General features: G+C 41.1%; 2 protein-coding genes across 5 annotated transcripts in view; one reads left to right on the top strand and one right to left on the bottom strand.

The window, feature by feature from the left end:
• The window catches only part of FYB2 (FYN binding protein 2), a 34,211-nt gene that overhangs the window by 12,649 nt on the left and 3,715 nt on the right, over nucleotides 1-17,847 (top strand). For all 4 annotated transcript variants that reach the window (XM_083619357.1, XM_083619358.1, XM_083619359.1 and 1 more), the window contains exons 6-15: nucleotides 558-589; nucleotides 1,171-1,199; nucleotides 6,186-6,270; nucleotides 6,652-6,778; nucleotides 9,459-9,591; nucleotides 9,699-9,739; nucleotides 11,889-11,958; nucleotides 12,385-12,474; nucleotides 14,549-14,577; nucleotides 15,667-15,727. In XM_083619357.1, the coding sequence (XP_083475483.1) occupies nucleotides 558-589; nucleotides 1,171-1,199; nucleotides 6,186-6,270; nucleotides 6,652-6,778; nucleotides 9,459-9,591; nucleotides 9,699-9,739; nucleotides 11,889-11,958; nucleotides 12,385-12,474; nucleotides 14,549-14,577; nucleotides 15,667-15,727 (697 nt within the window). The remainder of the gene's footprint in view (nucleotides 1-557; nucleotides 590-1,170; nucleotides 1,200-6,185; nucleotides 6,271-6,651; nucleotides 6,779-9,458; nucleotides 9,592-9,698; nucleotides 9,740-11,888; nucleotides 11,959-12,384; nucleotides 12,475-14,548; nucleotides 14,578-15,666; nucleotides 15,728-17,847) is intronic.
• The window catches only part of PRKAA2 (protein kinase AMP-activated catalytic subunit alpha 2), a 60,329-nt gene that overhangs the window by 7,595 nt on the left and 34,887 nt on the right, over nucleotides 1-17,847 (bottom strand). The window lies entirely within an intron of this gene.

Here is a 17,847-nt window from a genome sequence, read left to right on the forward strand (position 1 = left end):
GAGTTTGGTTAGTGTTGCAGTGAAACACCTTTGAAAAGTTAGCTATCCTCACACAACAAAAAACTCCTGTCTCTCTGCTTTGTCTGAAATTCTTTGGTCTCTTGCTTTTGCGTAACTGGTGTCACAGTTCCTTATCCCTTGCTTGTTAACCTTTAACCCGTCTTTCTAGCTTCCTTCCCTTCACCTCCCCCTTTTTAACCTTTTATCTTTGTACCTGTATGGAAAATCTCAAACACTTCACTTGCGTAAATTTTGAGCCTGTCAATTATCAGGGTTTGAATGCAGGTGACAATAAACTATATCTCTAATTATACAAATAATGCATGGAGTCTTGCATGTGTAACTTTCATTTAACAATAAATAAATCTAGGACACCTTTTGGTATACTAGGCTGCAGTTATATTGTGGGATGGTTCCATAGCTTATATCAGCCCAGGTGAGAAATGTTGGATAACCTACCATTGCAGCTTAAACTCCATATTATGATTAGTGGCTTTAATAATATTAAATGAAATGAAGATGGAACATACTAATTTTTACAAAAATATTTACTCTAGCTTCCAAGGCTGGGAAAAATGAGAATATTGAGGTATGTATTCTCAAACTATGGTAAGTGTGATGTACAAAATCAGAGCACATGAAGGGAGGGGAAGTAGTCTACTTAAATGGGCATAGTCACAACATGGGAGGTTTAGTACAGAGCTGAAGCTGCCTGTGACATTTTTAAAATCTTTTGCTAAGAGACCTGGCGACATGCTTCATCTATGTAAATGAAGAACACTGCCTGGGATCCAAAGGCCCACACACTGTCTTGCACATGGGGGCTTTTCAGCCATGCATTTCTCACCAGCTGATTGCCTCCCTCTGTGCAAACCCTTCAGAGTGGCAGACCCTCTGGAATGCCCATCAGTTTGTTGTCAGGGACTTAGTCCAGAAGGGAAAATTGGCAGGCATGCACACCTCTGTACGCACATGGAAACACACTGTAATTTAGTGTCGTCTTTGGATTCTGGCCATGTTTCATATTAAGGACGTGAAAGAACAGATGTAGATCAAGATATTTCTTGAGTAAACATGTTGCTTCAAGACAAACAACGCTGCATTATTGCCTGATTGACCTGACTTTTTAGGCTGTGAAAGCTGAAGTTCTCTTCTTTGTGTTTTGCACAGAAACAAAGTTTTCTCCTTGCCACACCTAGGTAAGTGTACTTTCTGGAGTTTCATTTCATATTTTTGCCCTTGCTTTCTTAAAGTAAGATACCTGGAGCAACTGGATTTTAATTATTGATTTATTTGACTTAAAAGTGAAACTGAATAAGGAAGGTCTATCTGTGAATGTGTGTGAATTTAGAACCTAGGCCTACATACCACCAAACATTCTGTAGTGTATCTAGGAAGGTAAAGGAGCTAGACAGTGACCTTGGTGTAACACTATATTTCATCTTTTATTTCCTGACAGGAACCATTGTACCTTTATTGTTTGACCAGCCATCTAAACATTTTCCTGATCTCTGTGCCAAGTAGTGCTAGTCATAGAATTGTGGAGTTGGAAGGGACCCCGGGGGTCATTTAGTCCAGCCCCCTGGAATGCAGGAACTTCAACTAAAGCACCCCTGACAGACGGCCATACAACCTCTGCTTAAAAACTTCCAAAGAATGAGAGTCCACCACCTTCTGAGGGAGTCCGTTCCACTGTCAAACAGCTCTTACTGTCAGAAAGTTCTTCCTGTTGCTTAATCAGAATCTTGTATTTTGTACCTTGAATCCATTGGTTCAAGTCCTATCCTCCAGAGCAGGAGAAAACAAGCTTGCTCCATCTTCCACATGACTGTCCTTTAGATATTTGAAGATGGCTACCATATCTCCTTTTGGTTGTCTCTTTACCAGGCTAAACATACCCAACCGTTCCTCATAAGGCTCGGTTTCCAGACCCTTCACCATCTTGGTTGCCCTCCTCTGCACATGTTCCAGCTTGCCAATAGCCTTATATTGTGGCACCCAATATCATTCCAATAACAGCCTCAATATAACAATGCCAATTTTATCCAATTAATACAATTATTAAAACCAATTATTTATATACTGAATTATACAATTAAGTTAAAGTGGCCTCCTCATGTGCTAGATTTGATGGGTTCCTTTTTTTATTTTCTGTGTTCCAAAATCTTAATAATTTCCATTACATCCCCTTCAAGATAATAATCCCTTATACAACAGCTACAATCTTATGGTTTCACTTCATATTGATTTATTAAGTAATTTATAAAGTTTCAAGTGAGCTACTCAGTTTGTAATCATTGTTCTTTCCTGTGTGTGGTATTCCCCACCCCCACCCTGTGATGTTGTCCCAACCATATATGGTGTTGTGTCCTTCATTCTTCCAACTGTTGATATTTCCCATCATGACTCGGGGGAAGCAGTTATCTCAGTTTTCCAAAAGCCTCTGTGTCACTTCATCCCATGATTCAAGAGCTTGTTAGAGATCCCTCTGTTCCAACAAATAAACTGTCCTTGTCATTTTTTTCAACCTAGGAAGAGTGGTCTGATTCCAAACTCCAGTGATTAATATGGAAACCTCTGACCTTGCAGCTGGCAGACTCCTTTCCTCCTTTCAGCTGAACATTTATAGCCAGTTATCCATCCAGTTAGATTACATTCAAAATTGTCTCAGTCTCCTTCACTTTCCTTTGAAAGTAATGGAGAGCAGGGGTGTTTTCTTTCTATATTCCAACATAGTCCTTTCAAAGAGTGAAACTTCCCTCCCTTTCTCTCTCCCTCCATTCCACTCATACACGCAGTTCCAGTTTGATGCTAAATTCCATGATATTAATCCAGTTCCTTCCAACCTCACATTTTGTATTATATTTTAACGTTGCAATTCAAAGAGGGTTGCCAAATCAGAAATGTAGAAGAAAAACTTTGAAAAAACAACCGTGGAGTCCCCTCCCCCCACCGTCTCTGGCACCGAATGAAACCTTATCTCAATTCCAACCTTTAAATCCTTGCAGCAGAAATGTTCCGCAGTTTGTCATCTCACCGCTCCTAGCACGCGCCTGTACTTTACTCCAATTAAAGCCCAATTAGCAGGATTTCCTCTGTTTCCAGGAACGGATCCGGTGGGGGGGGGTGTCACAGCAGTTGGAGTGCTCCATGCACCCAGTGCCTTTGCCTGCCCTCGCATTCCATAGGGAGTGCCAGACTGCAGGGCAGTCCACAGGTGAAAGCCCATACCTCTCCCACCTAGTGAGGAATTCAAAGAATGAGTTTTCCCCATCATTCTTTATTTATCTCTGTCTGTATCTCCCTGAGATGTCAAGGCAGACCTCCATTCCTGGCACAGGCAGAAACAGGAAGCCTGGGTCATAGTATTCAAATTATCCTTTTCTAAGTGCTCACAGACCAACTGTTCTAGGACCTTTCCTGGAATCAATGTCAAGCTCTCCGGTCAGTAGTTACCTGGGTCTTCTTTTCCCCTTTTTTGAAGAAGGGGACAATATTTGCCTGCCTCCAGTCTTTAAGGATCTCACCTGTTCTCCAAGAATTCTCAAAGATTATAGACAGAGGCTTGAGATTACACCCACAGGCTCCTTTAGTACCCTTGGGTACCCTTTAGTACCCATCAGGCCCTGGAGATTTGAATTTAAAGGAGCTAGGTGTTCCCTAACCACCTCCTTTCATATCTTGGGCTGCAGCTCCCTCCTTGCATCATTTATTCAGTTACCTCTAGGTTGGGCACTGCGTGTTCTTTCTCTTGTTTCAAATCTAGCCAAAGAAACCGTTGTTGTTATTATTTTTAACCTCTTTTGCAAGCCTAAGATCATTCTGAGCTTTGGTCTGCCCAACCATCTCCCTGCAACTGTTGGCTACTTATGTATACTCTTCCTTCATGGTTTCCCCTTTCTTCCATTTCTTATACATTCCTTTCTTACATCTCAGCTCATCTGTATGCTCCTTATGCAGCCACACGTTGCTTTAGATGTCTCTCATTTTCCTTTCTTGTTGGAATTTTGAAGGCCCTTGTGCCTTCAATATTTCACCTTTAAGAATCTCCCATCCATTTTGGACTCCTTCTCTTTGAGCATTTCTGACCAGGGGACTTCGATCTGTAGTTACTTAAGCTTTTTGAAATCAGGCTTCTTAAAGTCCATAGTGCATGTCCAACTACATTCAACTTTCTCTTATCTGTGTATAATGAAACCCAAGAGATCATTATCATTTTCTCCCAAGGTTCCCTGTAGTTTCATCATCAATCAGTTCCTCCCTGTTGGTGAGGACCAGATCCAAGAGAGGTGGTCCCCTTGTTGCTTTTTCCACCTTCTGTGGAATGATATTGTCAGTGAGGCTATTAAGGAATTTGTTGGACTTTATATTATTGGCAAAGTTTGAGTTTCAATAGATAGCAGGGTAGCTGATCAATAGGTCAATAGAATTCAATAGATATCAATAAATATCAGGGCCCTGTGACTACTACATCTTTCCTTTTGGAATGTTTGGTAATCTGCTCTAGACATACTTGCATGGCACAAAAATAGCAGTGGTGCCAAGTCACTGTACAAATGATCCTCCCAAATTTAAGCACATTTGGTGATATTCAGGCAAGTTTTAATTAGAGTAGCAACATTGACATTGATTAACATGACTAAGTTAGATCCATTAATTTCAGTTCACCTACTCTGAGTAAAACTTGGTTGACTATCGCTCATTAATTTCCATCACTTTTGAACAAGTAAACTGGATTGTCAGCAATAGACATAAGTGAGATCAACAAAGGCAGAACTGGCTTGACTGCGTCCACTGATGATGATGGGCTTGCTGGTTCCTTTTTGGGTGTGTGGCAGATGTTGCTGGGGACATTTAGAAGCATATTGCTGAGCCCCTGATAAAATCTGTTGCCATGAGGGAGTGCTGCCACAAGGGAGGCAGATCAAAGGAGTAATCTACAGGTATCTTCTGAGTTTGTTGGAAAACTCTGAATAGATTTCACCCTCATTCTGTCAAAGAACTAGTTCACCTAATGCAAATCTGGAGCATTATAAATTAAAATAGGTTCTGTGAGTCAAAATACACTGGTTAACAGCATGAGGGAGCAAACCTCCTGTAGGCAAAAGTTTCTGGTTTTGCCCTCTATGAGATGCTGCTATTTCAGTGCTAGAGCATATAGCCTAGAACAGGGGTTGGCAAGTTTTACCTCGCCAGGGCCGGTTCACTCCAGTGGAGATCCCTCTGTGGGCCGGATCATGCGTGAGCACGCACGACCACAATTTTTAGCATCTGCCCAGACACGATTTTCGGAGTCTGAGCATGCACAGACACGATTTTCAGCACTGCGGAAGCGAGTCCCCATGCCACGCTGCACTGGTTTAGTGCAGCATGTGGGGACTCGCTAAGTGGGTGGCTTGGTTCAGGGGCAGCTCGTGGGCAGGTTAAAAGAGCCCCATGGGGTTTCCTACTCCTGGCCTAGAACATGGCTATGCTACATAATGGTGTGCATGCAACCTTATTGAACTGTCAATGAGTTTTGTCTCCTAATAATGGACAAAGCAGAATGAAACTACTGTGGAACACGTTACAGAGTTAGTCCACTTGATTACTCATCAGACTTTGTATTTTCATATATTACCACCTGTTTTTATCAGTCGTAATTTTTACAGCTGAAACACGAGAAAAATAGCATTCTATAGCAACTTAACCTGGGTGTTTCAGAGGCTAATGCCTTTGTGAGGAAAAGACAGTGGTGGCTTTGACAGGTCACTGAAGGAGGTGTGTACCTGTCAGCAAGGGCCAACAGGAAAAGGAGTAGCTGCCACAAGAAGGCCCAGTGGGGTATTGGCCAAATAGCAGGTGATAAGACAGCACCACAGTTCAAACAAACTATATGGATTGTTTTGAAAGTTGCAACATAAATGTAAACTCCAATACACAGCTGCTCTAGGGAATATGTATGACTCTTGATCATTCCCACCATTTTGCAGTCCAGACAAAATTCCCAAGCAGGAATGTATATCTATTGTACTGAATAGGATTGAAGATATATGTATAGTCTTATTCTAAAGCTACCTTAGATGTCCACTGAAATATATTTTGGATCTGTGTTAATGCAGACCTCCATATTATATTTATAATATTGTGGCATGAGTTAAATATATATGTTAAATATATATGTTAAATATATGTTAAAATTTCAGCTCTAAAACAGAGGATACAGAAGAGAGAGATCCACCCTGGAATCATGAAACGACAAAACGCCAACAAGCTAAAGAATCAGCCAAGGTATATTTAAATAGAAGCACATTAGGGAATACCCTGTGATGGTTCTACTCTTTCAGGCCTTAAAGTACACGTGCATAGCAAACATCAAGTATGACTCTTAAAAATTAGTCAGTGGAAATGCTGATGATCTTTCGTTAGCTCAGGAATAACCAAAGTGGACCCCAACCTTTTCCATATTCCCTTTATGTTAGTCTGTAGAGCAACCACCACCATCAGATGATTTCTCAAACCTTTTCACAGCCTTGATTTCCAAGCTGGAAGAAAGGTGGGATGCAAACATGCACAGATAATGACTGTCATGTCATTGTTTGATATAGCAAGAATCAGGGAAGGAATGTCTTGAAAAGGCTATAACCTGAGTTTCACAATGTTTACTGTTAGATTTGTGCCCCAGGAGCTATGCTCGCTAAACCAAAAATCACTGGAGAATATAGAGGTGAGAAGGGCATACTTCAAGAGGAGACAACACCATCTTTCCCTAGGGTACAGCTGGCAAAAGATGGAAACGGTGAGTTACTTCTTGCTACTACTTTAATTTAATCTGAGTTCAGTACGGTTTACACTGTGCAGTTACAGCCCCCTGGGAAATATGGAGATGATGATTCTGGTATTGTCTTATGGGGTTGTTGTAACAATCACAGCTAGATAATTCATGCTTTAATTGCTCCATAAGGTGCAATATATATTTTTTCCATGAGAACAGTTGGAGAAGAACCCAGAACTTGTATTAAACAGATAAATGGGGTACATGACTGCAACTCCCCCCCATCAGGTTTGTCTGATCAGCTAAGAATAGAACAAGACCTTGTTTTCTAAATTATTCCAGTCCTGCTGTGCAATGACTTTAGTTTGAGCTTGTCTTGTCACTCAAACAATGAGCCCCCTCTCTCTTATGCATGCGGATTCTCTTGGCAAAAAGTTGGTGCTGCCTTTAAATGTTGTGATGACACGTGTGCTGTTTGTGAATCTTTTCTGACAGCTTCCCTAATGTAACCTGTTCTGCTTTCAAATATAAAACAGCCTCGCCACAGTGTTTGTGAGCTGGAAGCTGGGCTCGTTTCATGCTGTTACATCTCTTCCAAGTATAAACACTGCTGTGTTAAAGCTTAATCCAGCCGTTAGATGCATTTGCGACTCCCACAGAAAGCCATTAGCCTGCCTCAGCAGGGTTTGTATGATAGCGGAGAGAAAACAGAATGGAATAGTTTGGGTGGGTGTGGGTAGAGTTTGAATGCTCAAGGGCCAAATGTGGCTCTACCTGAAGAAGATGAATGGGGAAACGCTTTCAAATAATGTTTCGCTCCCTTTCAAGGAAAATATGAAACATATCCTTTTTTCCAGTTTGTTATCATCATTTCAATTCGTTTCAAGTTGCTATCTTCCAGAGAACGACATATTCGGATTAAAAACTTGGAAACTAAAGAATGCACTTTTTCTTTCTTTTCATAATAAATGACCTTTGTTGAGTGTTATCTGCCCCAGTAGTTTTCCACCTTTGCAAGTATTGAATATGCCCTCCATGCTAATTGTCACCATTTTAGGCTCTTTTAATTGAAAAAACACATAATGGCAAACAACTGTTATGACCTCAATAATGCTTTTAAATTAATTTGTAAATGTGCCAAAATCAAAGGAGGTGGCAAAAAATATTTATTTATTCGCCCAATGTACCCCACCAATTAGCAATTCAAGCAATTAATTCTAAGAGATATTCAATATAAACTTGTTCGTAACTATAAATTCATTCATTTCCCCAGTGTACCCACCAATCAACCCTATTAATTGTTAAATGTATGGAATATATTTTTATTTATAATTAGAAATTTATTCATTTCCCCAGTAGACCCAATGAGAACCCAACTAATCAATCAAATTACAACTAAATACAAATCTATTTATATCCAACTGAACTTAAATGCAATCCATTTGAAGTAATCCTCAAATGAATTAAAATGCAAACTTTCATAGTTACAAATGTAGCATATTCTGTACAGAATCAGAACCATCATTTGTATACTCCAGTGAAATCCCTAATTTCTGTAAATAAAGCTATTTATATATACAGTTCATTTAATAATCTGTTATTATTTTATTTATTTTCATTTTTTAATAAGCTAGTGGGCATGAGTAGCAAATCCTAAAACAGCCTCCAAAGATCTGCCCCTAAAATTTACCTCATCCAGTCCCCCACCCAAGAATTAGGCAACCCACATCCATAGAATTTATTCCTACAGAGCACCAGAAATACTCCCTGATAATGCCAAAACTCAGGCGCCCGAATGAAATCAGTAATTAGGATGAATGAAACCCATCAATGGCCCACAGTATGTAGTCTGCTAAAATCCAATGAAGGGCCTTCAAGCCACCATGCCATGTATTCTACCTCCCACCAATAAGCCCTATGTGTAGCGCAGTATCAAAGTCCAGGAAAACCTAGGCACAATACACCTCTGCAGACAAACCAGCAGAAGCATGGAGGGCAAGGTCAAAACTCGCTGTTTCCATGCCTTGCCACCACTTGTTCTTTTAAATGCACCTCACACTAAGTACCAACCAAGAAATAACAGCAGGGAAACCAGGCAAAAGCCACTCAGTGGCAGTCTTGTGCTTGCCAATGGCCATAAATACCTCAGCGATAACACAGCGCTCCTAGAGATGCTACTGTGAAGCAGAAGAGGACAGCAGAGGAAATGCTTGAGCCGTTTAGAGGAACATTCTTTGTGGATGGACCCCTTGGGTAACTCCACATCCCTTCCCAGTGGCCAGTGTCTCCTAGGTTGGGAACCACTGATCTACATATCCATCCTCAAGGTTGTGCTTTTGTTGTTGTTGTTGTTGCTACCACAGATCCCACCCAAAGTCACCCTTTTGATTAGCTACTGTAACATTATGGTCAAACCTTAGGAGAGAAATGAGATACAAAACTGGATGTTGTTGAACATCAGTATGCTGTAGCTTCTCAAGCACTATTGAGTCCTAAGAAGGCTGGAAGCATAGCAGGCAGTAAGGACTGAGAATGTTGGTTGGCTGTAGATTTTTGAGGCATGCGTGGAGAGGCTGATACACTCATAGTAGTCCTACCTGAGAAATGCAGGATTCTGCTTTGCGATTTCAGCATTAAGAAGTTTAGGTAATGCATCAATTTTGTATAGGCTCGGGAAAGCTTGTAAGCAGGAATATTGCTCTAGTTTCAGATGATTATGTGTGCCTGGAAGCTTTGAAAACAGATGAAGAGAATTCAGGTCTGGCTCCAAGGACTCCCAAAGTGGTGCAAGTTCATGAGGAAGTGTATGATGACGTGGAAGGAATACAGAGAGAATTGTGAGTACTAACAGAGTGTCCAGGTGTAGATGTAAGTTTTGGAAATGTCTTTCGAAATCTGAAGCACATATTCATCACAACTCTTTTTAAAATTGTTTCTGTTGCAGTCAAACTTCTGATGCCCACAGCTCACTGACTTCAGAGACCTGTAAGTGTGAAAGTAACACCATCCTTTTTCTTTAAAAAAAATATATTAAGTTATAAAACAAGTATAACAAGGGTTATAATAGATAGGTGGAAATAGCATGTATAGAATGCTTTTTAAAAAGCATTATAATCCTAGTTCAGAACACCTTTGCCAATCCAAATTTGTGGTCTCCTGATAACCTCTAGTTGATGAGTAATGTACAAAATAGGAATTGGTGTTCAGTCTGTTTTCTTATTGTACAGGGTATAAGCCTCTAGGAATCAGAAATAACGCTTTCTTCTCCATCCATTAATTCTGTTGAGGTTGCATGGCAGGAACGAGGGCCTTGTAGCCCTCCAGATGTTGCTGGGACTACAACTCCCAGCTATGCTGGCTATGGCTCATGGGAATTTAGTCCAACAACATCTAGGAAGACACAAGTTCTGCATCCATGCTGTATGGAGTTGTTCTAATGTGCCTTCCGAGTCTGAGGCATGTCTAGTCCCCGCTAATAGGATGCATGCTACATTCTGCCAGATCCCTTTGGGGCTGTCCCCAATGTTTTCTTAATCTGCTTATGGACCTGTTCAGTGATTTGAGAGGTTCTTGTTCACCCTTATTTTGACGGGACCTTTATTATATAGCTTTTTTGTATTACTATAGTTTTCTTACTAAAAGAGCTCAAGGCAGCATACCCCCTACTCTTGTTTTCCCAAGTTAGGCCAAGTGATCGTATGGATCCATCACAAAAGTTTACTGAGTGACTTTGGGTCAGTTATTATCATACTTTGAACAGGCCCACTGAAATCAATGGGGCTTAAAGTTTGTGGCTAACTGTCTCCAACTATGCATGAGTCAAACCCCGTGTGAGTGAGCAGATTCAATTTGCCTGCTTAACTATATTTGAAGCAACTGCATTTAAAATGTTCAGGGGTTATAATCGTACTGTCAGGGACAAAAATGGCCCTTTTATGAGAGACTGATTAGCCCACAATAATACTTAACAGCAGCCATTCTGTGTATGATGGTGGAAGTCATAGTTATCCCTGTTTATAAAATGTGTCTTTATGTTGAGGTTTAGTTGAGGGGAAAGTGCTAGTTTCTAATCTGGTCTTCTGGTTCAGTTATTTTATAGACTTCTCTTTTTTTGCTCTGGGAGTATATGGGCTGTATAGTATTAGCAAAGCTTATTAAAATAAGTTGGTATTTTAAAGACACTAGTTAAAGCACCATATAGGTATAGCTCATTTAACATGCCCTCATGTAGAGGTTTATAGGTTGAATAATTCAATGCTTATTGACCTTCCAATAGTGCCTTTCTTTTATGTGGAAGTAGTCCTGTGGGTTATTCCCCTTGTAAGATGTGCTGAATTTAAAATTCACTTGACCCTTCCTTCTCCTTCACAACAATTTACAAGGCAATCCATACACACACACCAATCTGCCATGCTGGAAGGGGTTTGGATGAGGCAGAGGTATCCCTCCATCCAGCACTACTCTGTCACTGTTTCTGAGGGCCCCACTTCTCCATACCCAAACAGTAGGCAGGCAGAAGCTACCACAGGTGGTAGATAGTGGACTCCCCACCCCCATGCCCAAACAGGGCATTTCAAGAGAGAGGATGGAGCTAGGCTCTGTTGGAACAGAGATGTCCCTGTGCCATCATGTGATGGCAACTGGTCTGACCCAGGTGTCTTTGCATTACCAGTTGGGGAGCTGGTGCAGGGAAGAGGCATTTTTTTTGCCCTCCATCTGCCCTGGCCAGCTTGAGCACCGTACAGGCAGCAACCATTTTGCATAGGTGTCCCCCCACATAAGCCCCCTTATTCTGCTCTCTCCACCCTGTTCTGCCCTCTCCCAGGCCCCAAAGGACCTGCAAGTCGGCGATCGCGTATCAGTTGGACATGCAGGAAATTCTTGCGGTCTATAGTACTGTAGTAGCAATGTGGATGCAGCAGTGGCTGGCCACTGAGTTTGGATTGCAGAGGGGGTTTCTGCTTAAGGCTTCAAAGAAATGCTTGTGCTATGTTAATAAGGTATAATAAAAGGTCTGTTGTACATTAAACTTCGTTGCTACATCCCTTAACATCTCCGAGCATTTGACTTTCTGTTCAGATAATAATTCACTGCTGGGAATTGTGTTATTAAAGAGATCTAAATGTATATCAAGTTTCAGAGTATGCCTGTGAAGAAACCTATGAGGATGTTCGAAGTGAAGGCTATAGTTCAACCAAGTCAGAGTGAGTGCTTTGTTTCCTGTCTTTTACCTCAGAACTGGCAGCTTAAGTAGGTTTTCACACACTATGAAGGCAAAAACCTATGAATTTTCACTTTTGAACACCATTGGTGAAAAGGAAAGATACTCATTTAAATAAATAAATAGTATCTAGTAGTCCCTCAGAACACCCATGTTCCATTTAGACCTCTATACCATGGATTTGTCTAATCCCTTTCAAATACCTCTTAAGTTAGTAGAAATGACAACATATTGTGGTATTGAATTCCAGACGTTGATTACGAATCTGCCGTGTTCAGAATGACTGCCTTTTGCTAGTCTTAACCTTATTGCCAATCAACTTCACATTCATAAATGGTGATAAAAGATGAATGTGCATAACTTCCCAGTTCTGGGTTTAATCTGATTTTTTAACCTTCTCTTTACCTAGTGATGTCAAAGAAAAGTTAAAGGGACTTGGGAAATTTTTCAAGAAAGGAAAATTCAAAATGAAGAATTCACACTTAAAAGAGAATTCGCGGTATGTAGTCTTAATTTAAATCAACAGCTGCCCTTTATCCTGCAAACAAAGTAATTTTCCTTGATTTACTAGCCGGCTTCATATGCATGTGACTATAAAGCTGCCTGGAGCCCAGGACTGTGTCTGTACTGAAAAGGTGTCAGCCCCCAATTCTGGCATTAAGAGAGAGGAAAGGGCAGCTGATAACGTCAAATGCTTGCCAATACTCAACAGATAATTACATTTTATCTATTTTTGTATCTCTTTGGGATCAAAACACGGGGGAATATAGGAAGCTGGCTGAGACAGACCATTACTCTATCTAGTTCAGTATTGCCTATACAGTGGTACCTCGGGTTACATACACTTCAGGTTACATACGCTTCAGATTACAGACTCTGCTAACCCAGAAATAGTGCTTCAGGTTAAGAACTTTGCTTCAGGATGAGAACAGAAATCACGCTCCAGCAGCGTGGCAGCAGCAGGAGGCCCCATTAGCTAAAGTGGTGCTTCAGGTTAAGAACAGTTTCAGGTTAAGTACGGACCTCTGGAATGAATTAAGTACTCAACCTGAGGTACCACTGTACAAGTGTTTCCCAAACTTGGGCCTCCAGCTGGTTTTGGATTACAACTCCCATCAACCATAGCCATCAGGACCAGTGGTCAGGGATGATTGGAGTTGTAGTCCAAAAACAGTTGGAAACCATGTTTGGGAAACACTATTCTATACTGATTGGCAGTAGCTCTCCAAGGTTTCAGACCAGAATCCATCCCAGCCCTACCGCAACATGCTAGGGACTGAACCAAGGACCTTCTGCACATAGGGCAAATGCTCTAGCTACAGACCTTCCCTCTCCCACCCTTGCCAGGATTCTCAAAAAAATGATTATGTAACTTGTAATTCCAGGATCTGTTGTGCAACCTGCCAAAAGAATTCTAACACCTTGAACAGTTGTTTCATGCTCAGCTGCTCACTAGTACTTGCATAACATTTCAGCTGACTTCCTTCTGCATCAGCCTCTCTGCATCGCTGGTTCACCTTAGAATAGTGTAGTCATGTTAGGCTCTCCTCTTTGCCCATTCTTCTTCCACTGGTCCTATGATCTTGTTGCTGCTCAAGTCGGTAGGAGCTCTATGGGACAAAACACCCCCAGGACTTTACAAATGTAACTCTCTTATAATTATGTACCTGCTGTTAGTTACAAAATGGTGTTAGCCGTGATGGATATATGGATACGTAAGGATCCCAGTAGTGATGTATGGAATTGAGAGCTGGACCATAAAGAAGGCTGATCGCCGAAGAATTGATGCTTTTGAATTATGGTGCTGGAGGGGACTCTTGAGAGTCCCATGGACTGCAAGAAGATCAAACCTATCCATTCTGAAGGAAATCAGCCCTGAGTGTTCACTGGAAGGACAGATTGTGAAGCTGAGGCTCCTGAAGATCCTGAAGATGGAGGGCACAAGGAGAAGAGGATGGCAGAGGATGAGATGGTTGGACAGTGTTCACAAAGCTACCAGCATGAGTTTGACCAAACTGTGGGAGGCAGTGGGAGACAGGAGTGCCTGGTGTGCGCTGGTCCATGGGGTCATGAAGAGTCGGACACGACTAAACAACTAAACAACAACAAAGAATTTTTTTTAATGCCAAGAGTTGGGTTCAAAAGGAGCGTATGGCATAGATGGAGAGACTGCAGCCCTCTGGGTTAGACTCCAACTCTCATAATCTCTGATTAACCCTGGTTAAGACTGATAAGAAACAGAGTCCTATGTGTAGAAGTCAAATAGCTCATGAACTCTTGAGGCCACCTTTCTCCTTGTCTTTTCATATATTCTATTCCTCCCTGCAGCATTGATTTATTCTCAGTGTTACTTAGCCATGTTAGCATAATACTGTAAACAGTACTGGATATGGTTAGGTAGCAGATGTCTAACAATTTGTTCTAATGTTCATCCAAAATGTAAGTCTGATGAGAAAGCGGATGTGTGCATGCAAAAGCCTTCTTCAAAGTCTTTAATTGCATACAACCAGTACTGAAATTTATGAACCATGTTGAAACACACAACTTAGATTTTGTTTTGTTTTTCTCCTCAGCATTCTTTCCAGTTCTGCACCAAATCTGGGTAAGCTGATGTGTCCCATACTGGAAACTGCCTCCCTTTTGAACACATTGGGGTTGTGGAGGTGAGGTGTCTCTGACTCTGAGGATGGAGAAGTAGACAGGTCACGAGATGTAATTGCTGGTTTTTATAACACAGCCTATAATTTACATCATAACAATTGTTTACAACTAAATGCAGCCCAGACATATTTTCATGCACCTACTGCCACTGATCTTACAGGATGAATCTGCCTTTGTGTGCACTGAAAACTCACAGAGCTATATTTCATACAAACCAGAATGTAATTTTCAAAGGTTACTGCTTGCTTAGCAATTTTAAGGCTTATTATACAGGTGCTGGGCAGGCAAATGACCCTCATGCCACAAGCAAGTTGCCTAGGATTTGAGAGGTGGCAATTTCCCTGATTTGAAGAGCAGGTTATCCACTTTCTGGATTTTTGAACAATTAGACGCTTTGTGAATTGATTTAGATGTTGAGGCAGGTTTAATTTCCGATTTGTGCATTAAATGGCTTGTAGAAGAGAAACAGGAGCTGGAGTCCAGCAGTGCCCCTGGATTACAGTATTGTTTGTAACTGAGTTAACTGTTGCAATGCTGAAACTTTAATGGACAGTTGCTCATCTCTGTGTGTTTCCCTTTTCTCCCCATATCCTGCTCCAGATCAGAGCCATAGCTAGGTGATCTTGCGCCCCTGGCAGAACCATCCAGATTGCACCCCCATCCATGGACAAATTAGTTCTTCTTTCCCTTCTCCTCAAACCCCTTCCTCCACCCATTCATTTCACCCAATTTTAAAAACCTTTTCTTATGAGGCAATAATCAATATTTTTATTTATAGACATATTTATGGACATACTTTAGCCGATTTGGCACCCCCCTCTCGCCTGTGCTCCTGGCAGGGCCCACATCACCACCCCCTACCTATGGCCCTGCTCCAGATCACTTTGTCTCCTTTTGTGTCATGTCTATGAGATTATAAACCTGTAGGCAGGGGGTGTGGCCTGTTTAAAAATCTCTGTACAGCACTTAGAAAAGTTTAGGTACATTGTAAATGACAGATAATAACATCCACATGTGCTTTTGACAACAGATGTTATGGCCCCAGAAAGCATGGTGTATGACAACATCGACGCAGAACAAAATGATACAAAGTAGGTAAAAACTGTGATAAATGACATTTTGCTCTCATAACCAAAATTCTATTGCCAGCAGTAGTGTTATGTAATGATTCTGCTGCTCTGAAGATGGACCTCCCAGTATGCTTGCTTAATACATCGTCCACAGTGAATTTATTTGAGCAAGAATACTTCTAGTACTCCATTTTGAGCCACACCATCTGCCTCGGAATATGAAGGATATGCATTTGGTTTTATTTATGCTACAGTCTCAATAGATCTTAAGAACATTCCCTTTGTGCAAAGGGAGCTAGCGATTTCTGAAAATTATTGGCATTATCCCCAAGCAACACATTCCCAGCAATCTTTGGAGGGGCCATGATAGCAGGACAAAAACAAAACAGGTTTGCAGCATAGATGTACTGGCTCTAGGTTAACAGATGTGATGACAATCCATGGTGGTGTGTGTGTGTGTGTGCTGGCTGCTGGCACCTGTGGTCACATCCTGCCTAGGAGGCCTCCCCATGTGGAGCTCTGCAGCCCGCCCGACCCCCAATCTCCCACACCACATGTAAGCTTGAAAAAGCTCCTATTGAATGCAATAGGAGACTTTTCTCAAGCCTAAATACAGAGCCAGGGGGCATTTTGGAGGGGAAGACTTGCAGCTTGGGAAGGAAGGGTTAACCCTCCTGTCATCATGCACAGTGACCTCCCCCAAACAAAACCACCCCCTGCCTCAATTAGATTGCAAATAAGCTTCAAATTTTCAAGTTTAATTGCAGTTGGTTAAGGTGGGGAGGTTATAGAAAGTGTGTGTGAATGTTAGTGAGAATGAATGGGTGTGTGCACTGCATGTCTATATGAATGTATGTGTGCAGTGTGAGAATGTGTGTGGGAGAAAGAGATGGTGCAAATGAGCATGATAAAAACGAATTAGTTTTTCAGCAGCATGAGAATAATTGACTACTAAATGTATAACTGTCTCTTCGTGGGGTAGAAAGCCATGGAGATGAAATTCATGCGGCATTCGAAGGAAATTTTAATTTTTGACATCTGTTCTATGTTTACATTTTTTATATATAAAAAAATCCCTTTCAGCTCTACAGCTGAATAAAACTGCTTGGTTCTCCACTTGCAACCTATTGAACTGCAAGTCTGTGTACTGCTGTAACTACATGATTCCTATTGGAAAATGTTTTTGTGATTCAGTGGTGCATGAAATGAGGCCTGTTTGTGTGGGGTATTGTGGTTGATCTCGCTGATACTCATTGTCTCTCTTTGGAGCATCAGCATTTTTTGCAGCATGTGTGCCATTAGGAAACCTGGTGTTTCCCCTTTTCTCGGGAGAGAAAAATGAGATTCATAAAATGGGAAGTTAAAGTTCCTCAAGTCAAAAGAGAAGGGTTGGTGGAGAAATGGTGATGGCCCCAAAATGTGATGAAAAGGTGTATTTGCTTCAGGAAGCTATAAGAATCTATCCTAAAATATATCCACTCTCTTGGCTCCTCACTATATATTAGTAATGGAAAGCCTCAAAGCAACTGTAGTTGATACCCCTCTCCACAAACTATAATTAGTGAAAATAAGTACGGTTCTGAAACCATGCTTTGACCGTATCTTGTTCTCTCACTAATTGTAGTTTAAGCAAACTGGAGGGTCCTGTGTTTGGACATCAAGGGAACCATGGTGGATTTGAAATCATGTTTGATAGAAGAGAGGGAACCCAAGACCAAGGCTCTCCAAAGCTCACTTCTGTAGCAACAAATCATGGTTTCTCATTGCCTCCAAACTAGGCTGTAATTTTTTATTTCTCTAATATTTGCTAGTGTCCTTTTGTTCTTCTGTCCTTTTGGTATTTAAAAATTTCTGTGCATATGTAGACACAATTCCTGTATTGTAAAGCTAACATTTAGAGATGCAGGATAGGAGTAATTTAAATTGGATATAAAGTCTATGTTGACTAGAAAATACATTTGGCTTAATAAATTTTCTCCCTTAATAACTTTTACAAATGATACCTTCTAGATTAAATGGCATTCTTACAACAGACTCCTATGCATGTTATTTTGAAGTATGTTCAGTGAGATTTGTGACATTTTCCCTTGCGTGTCTATGCAGAAGTAAGTTCTACTGAGTTCAGTGGGACTTGCTTCCAG

Source organism: Podarcis filfolensis (genome assembly GCF_964270895.1).
Source record: "Podarcis filfolensis genome assembly, chromosome: 6".
NCBI lineage: Eukaryota > Metazoa > Chordata > Lepidosauria > Squamata > Lacertidae > Podarcis > Podarcis filfolensis.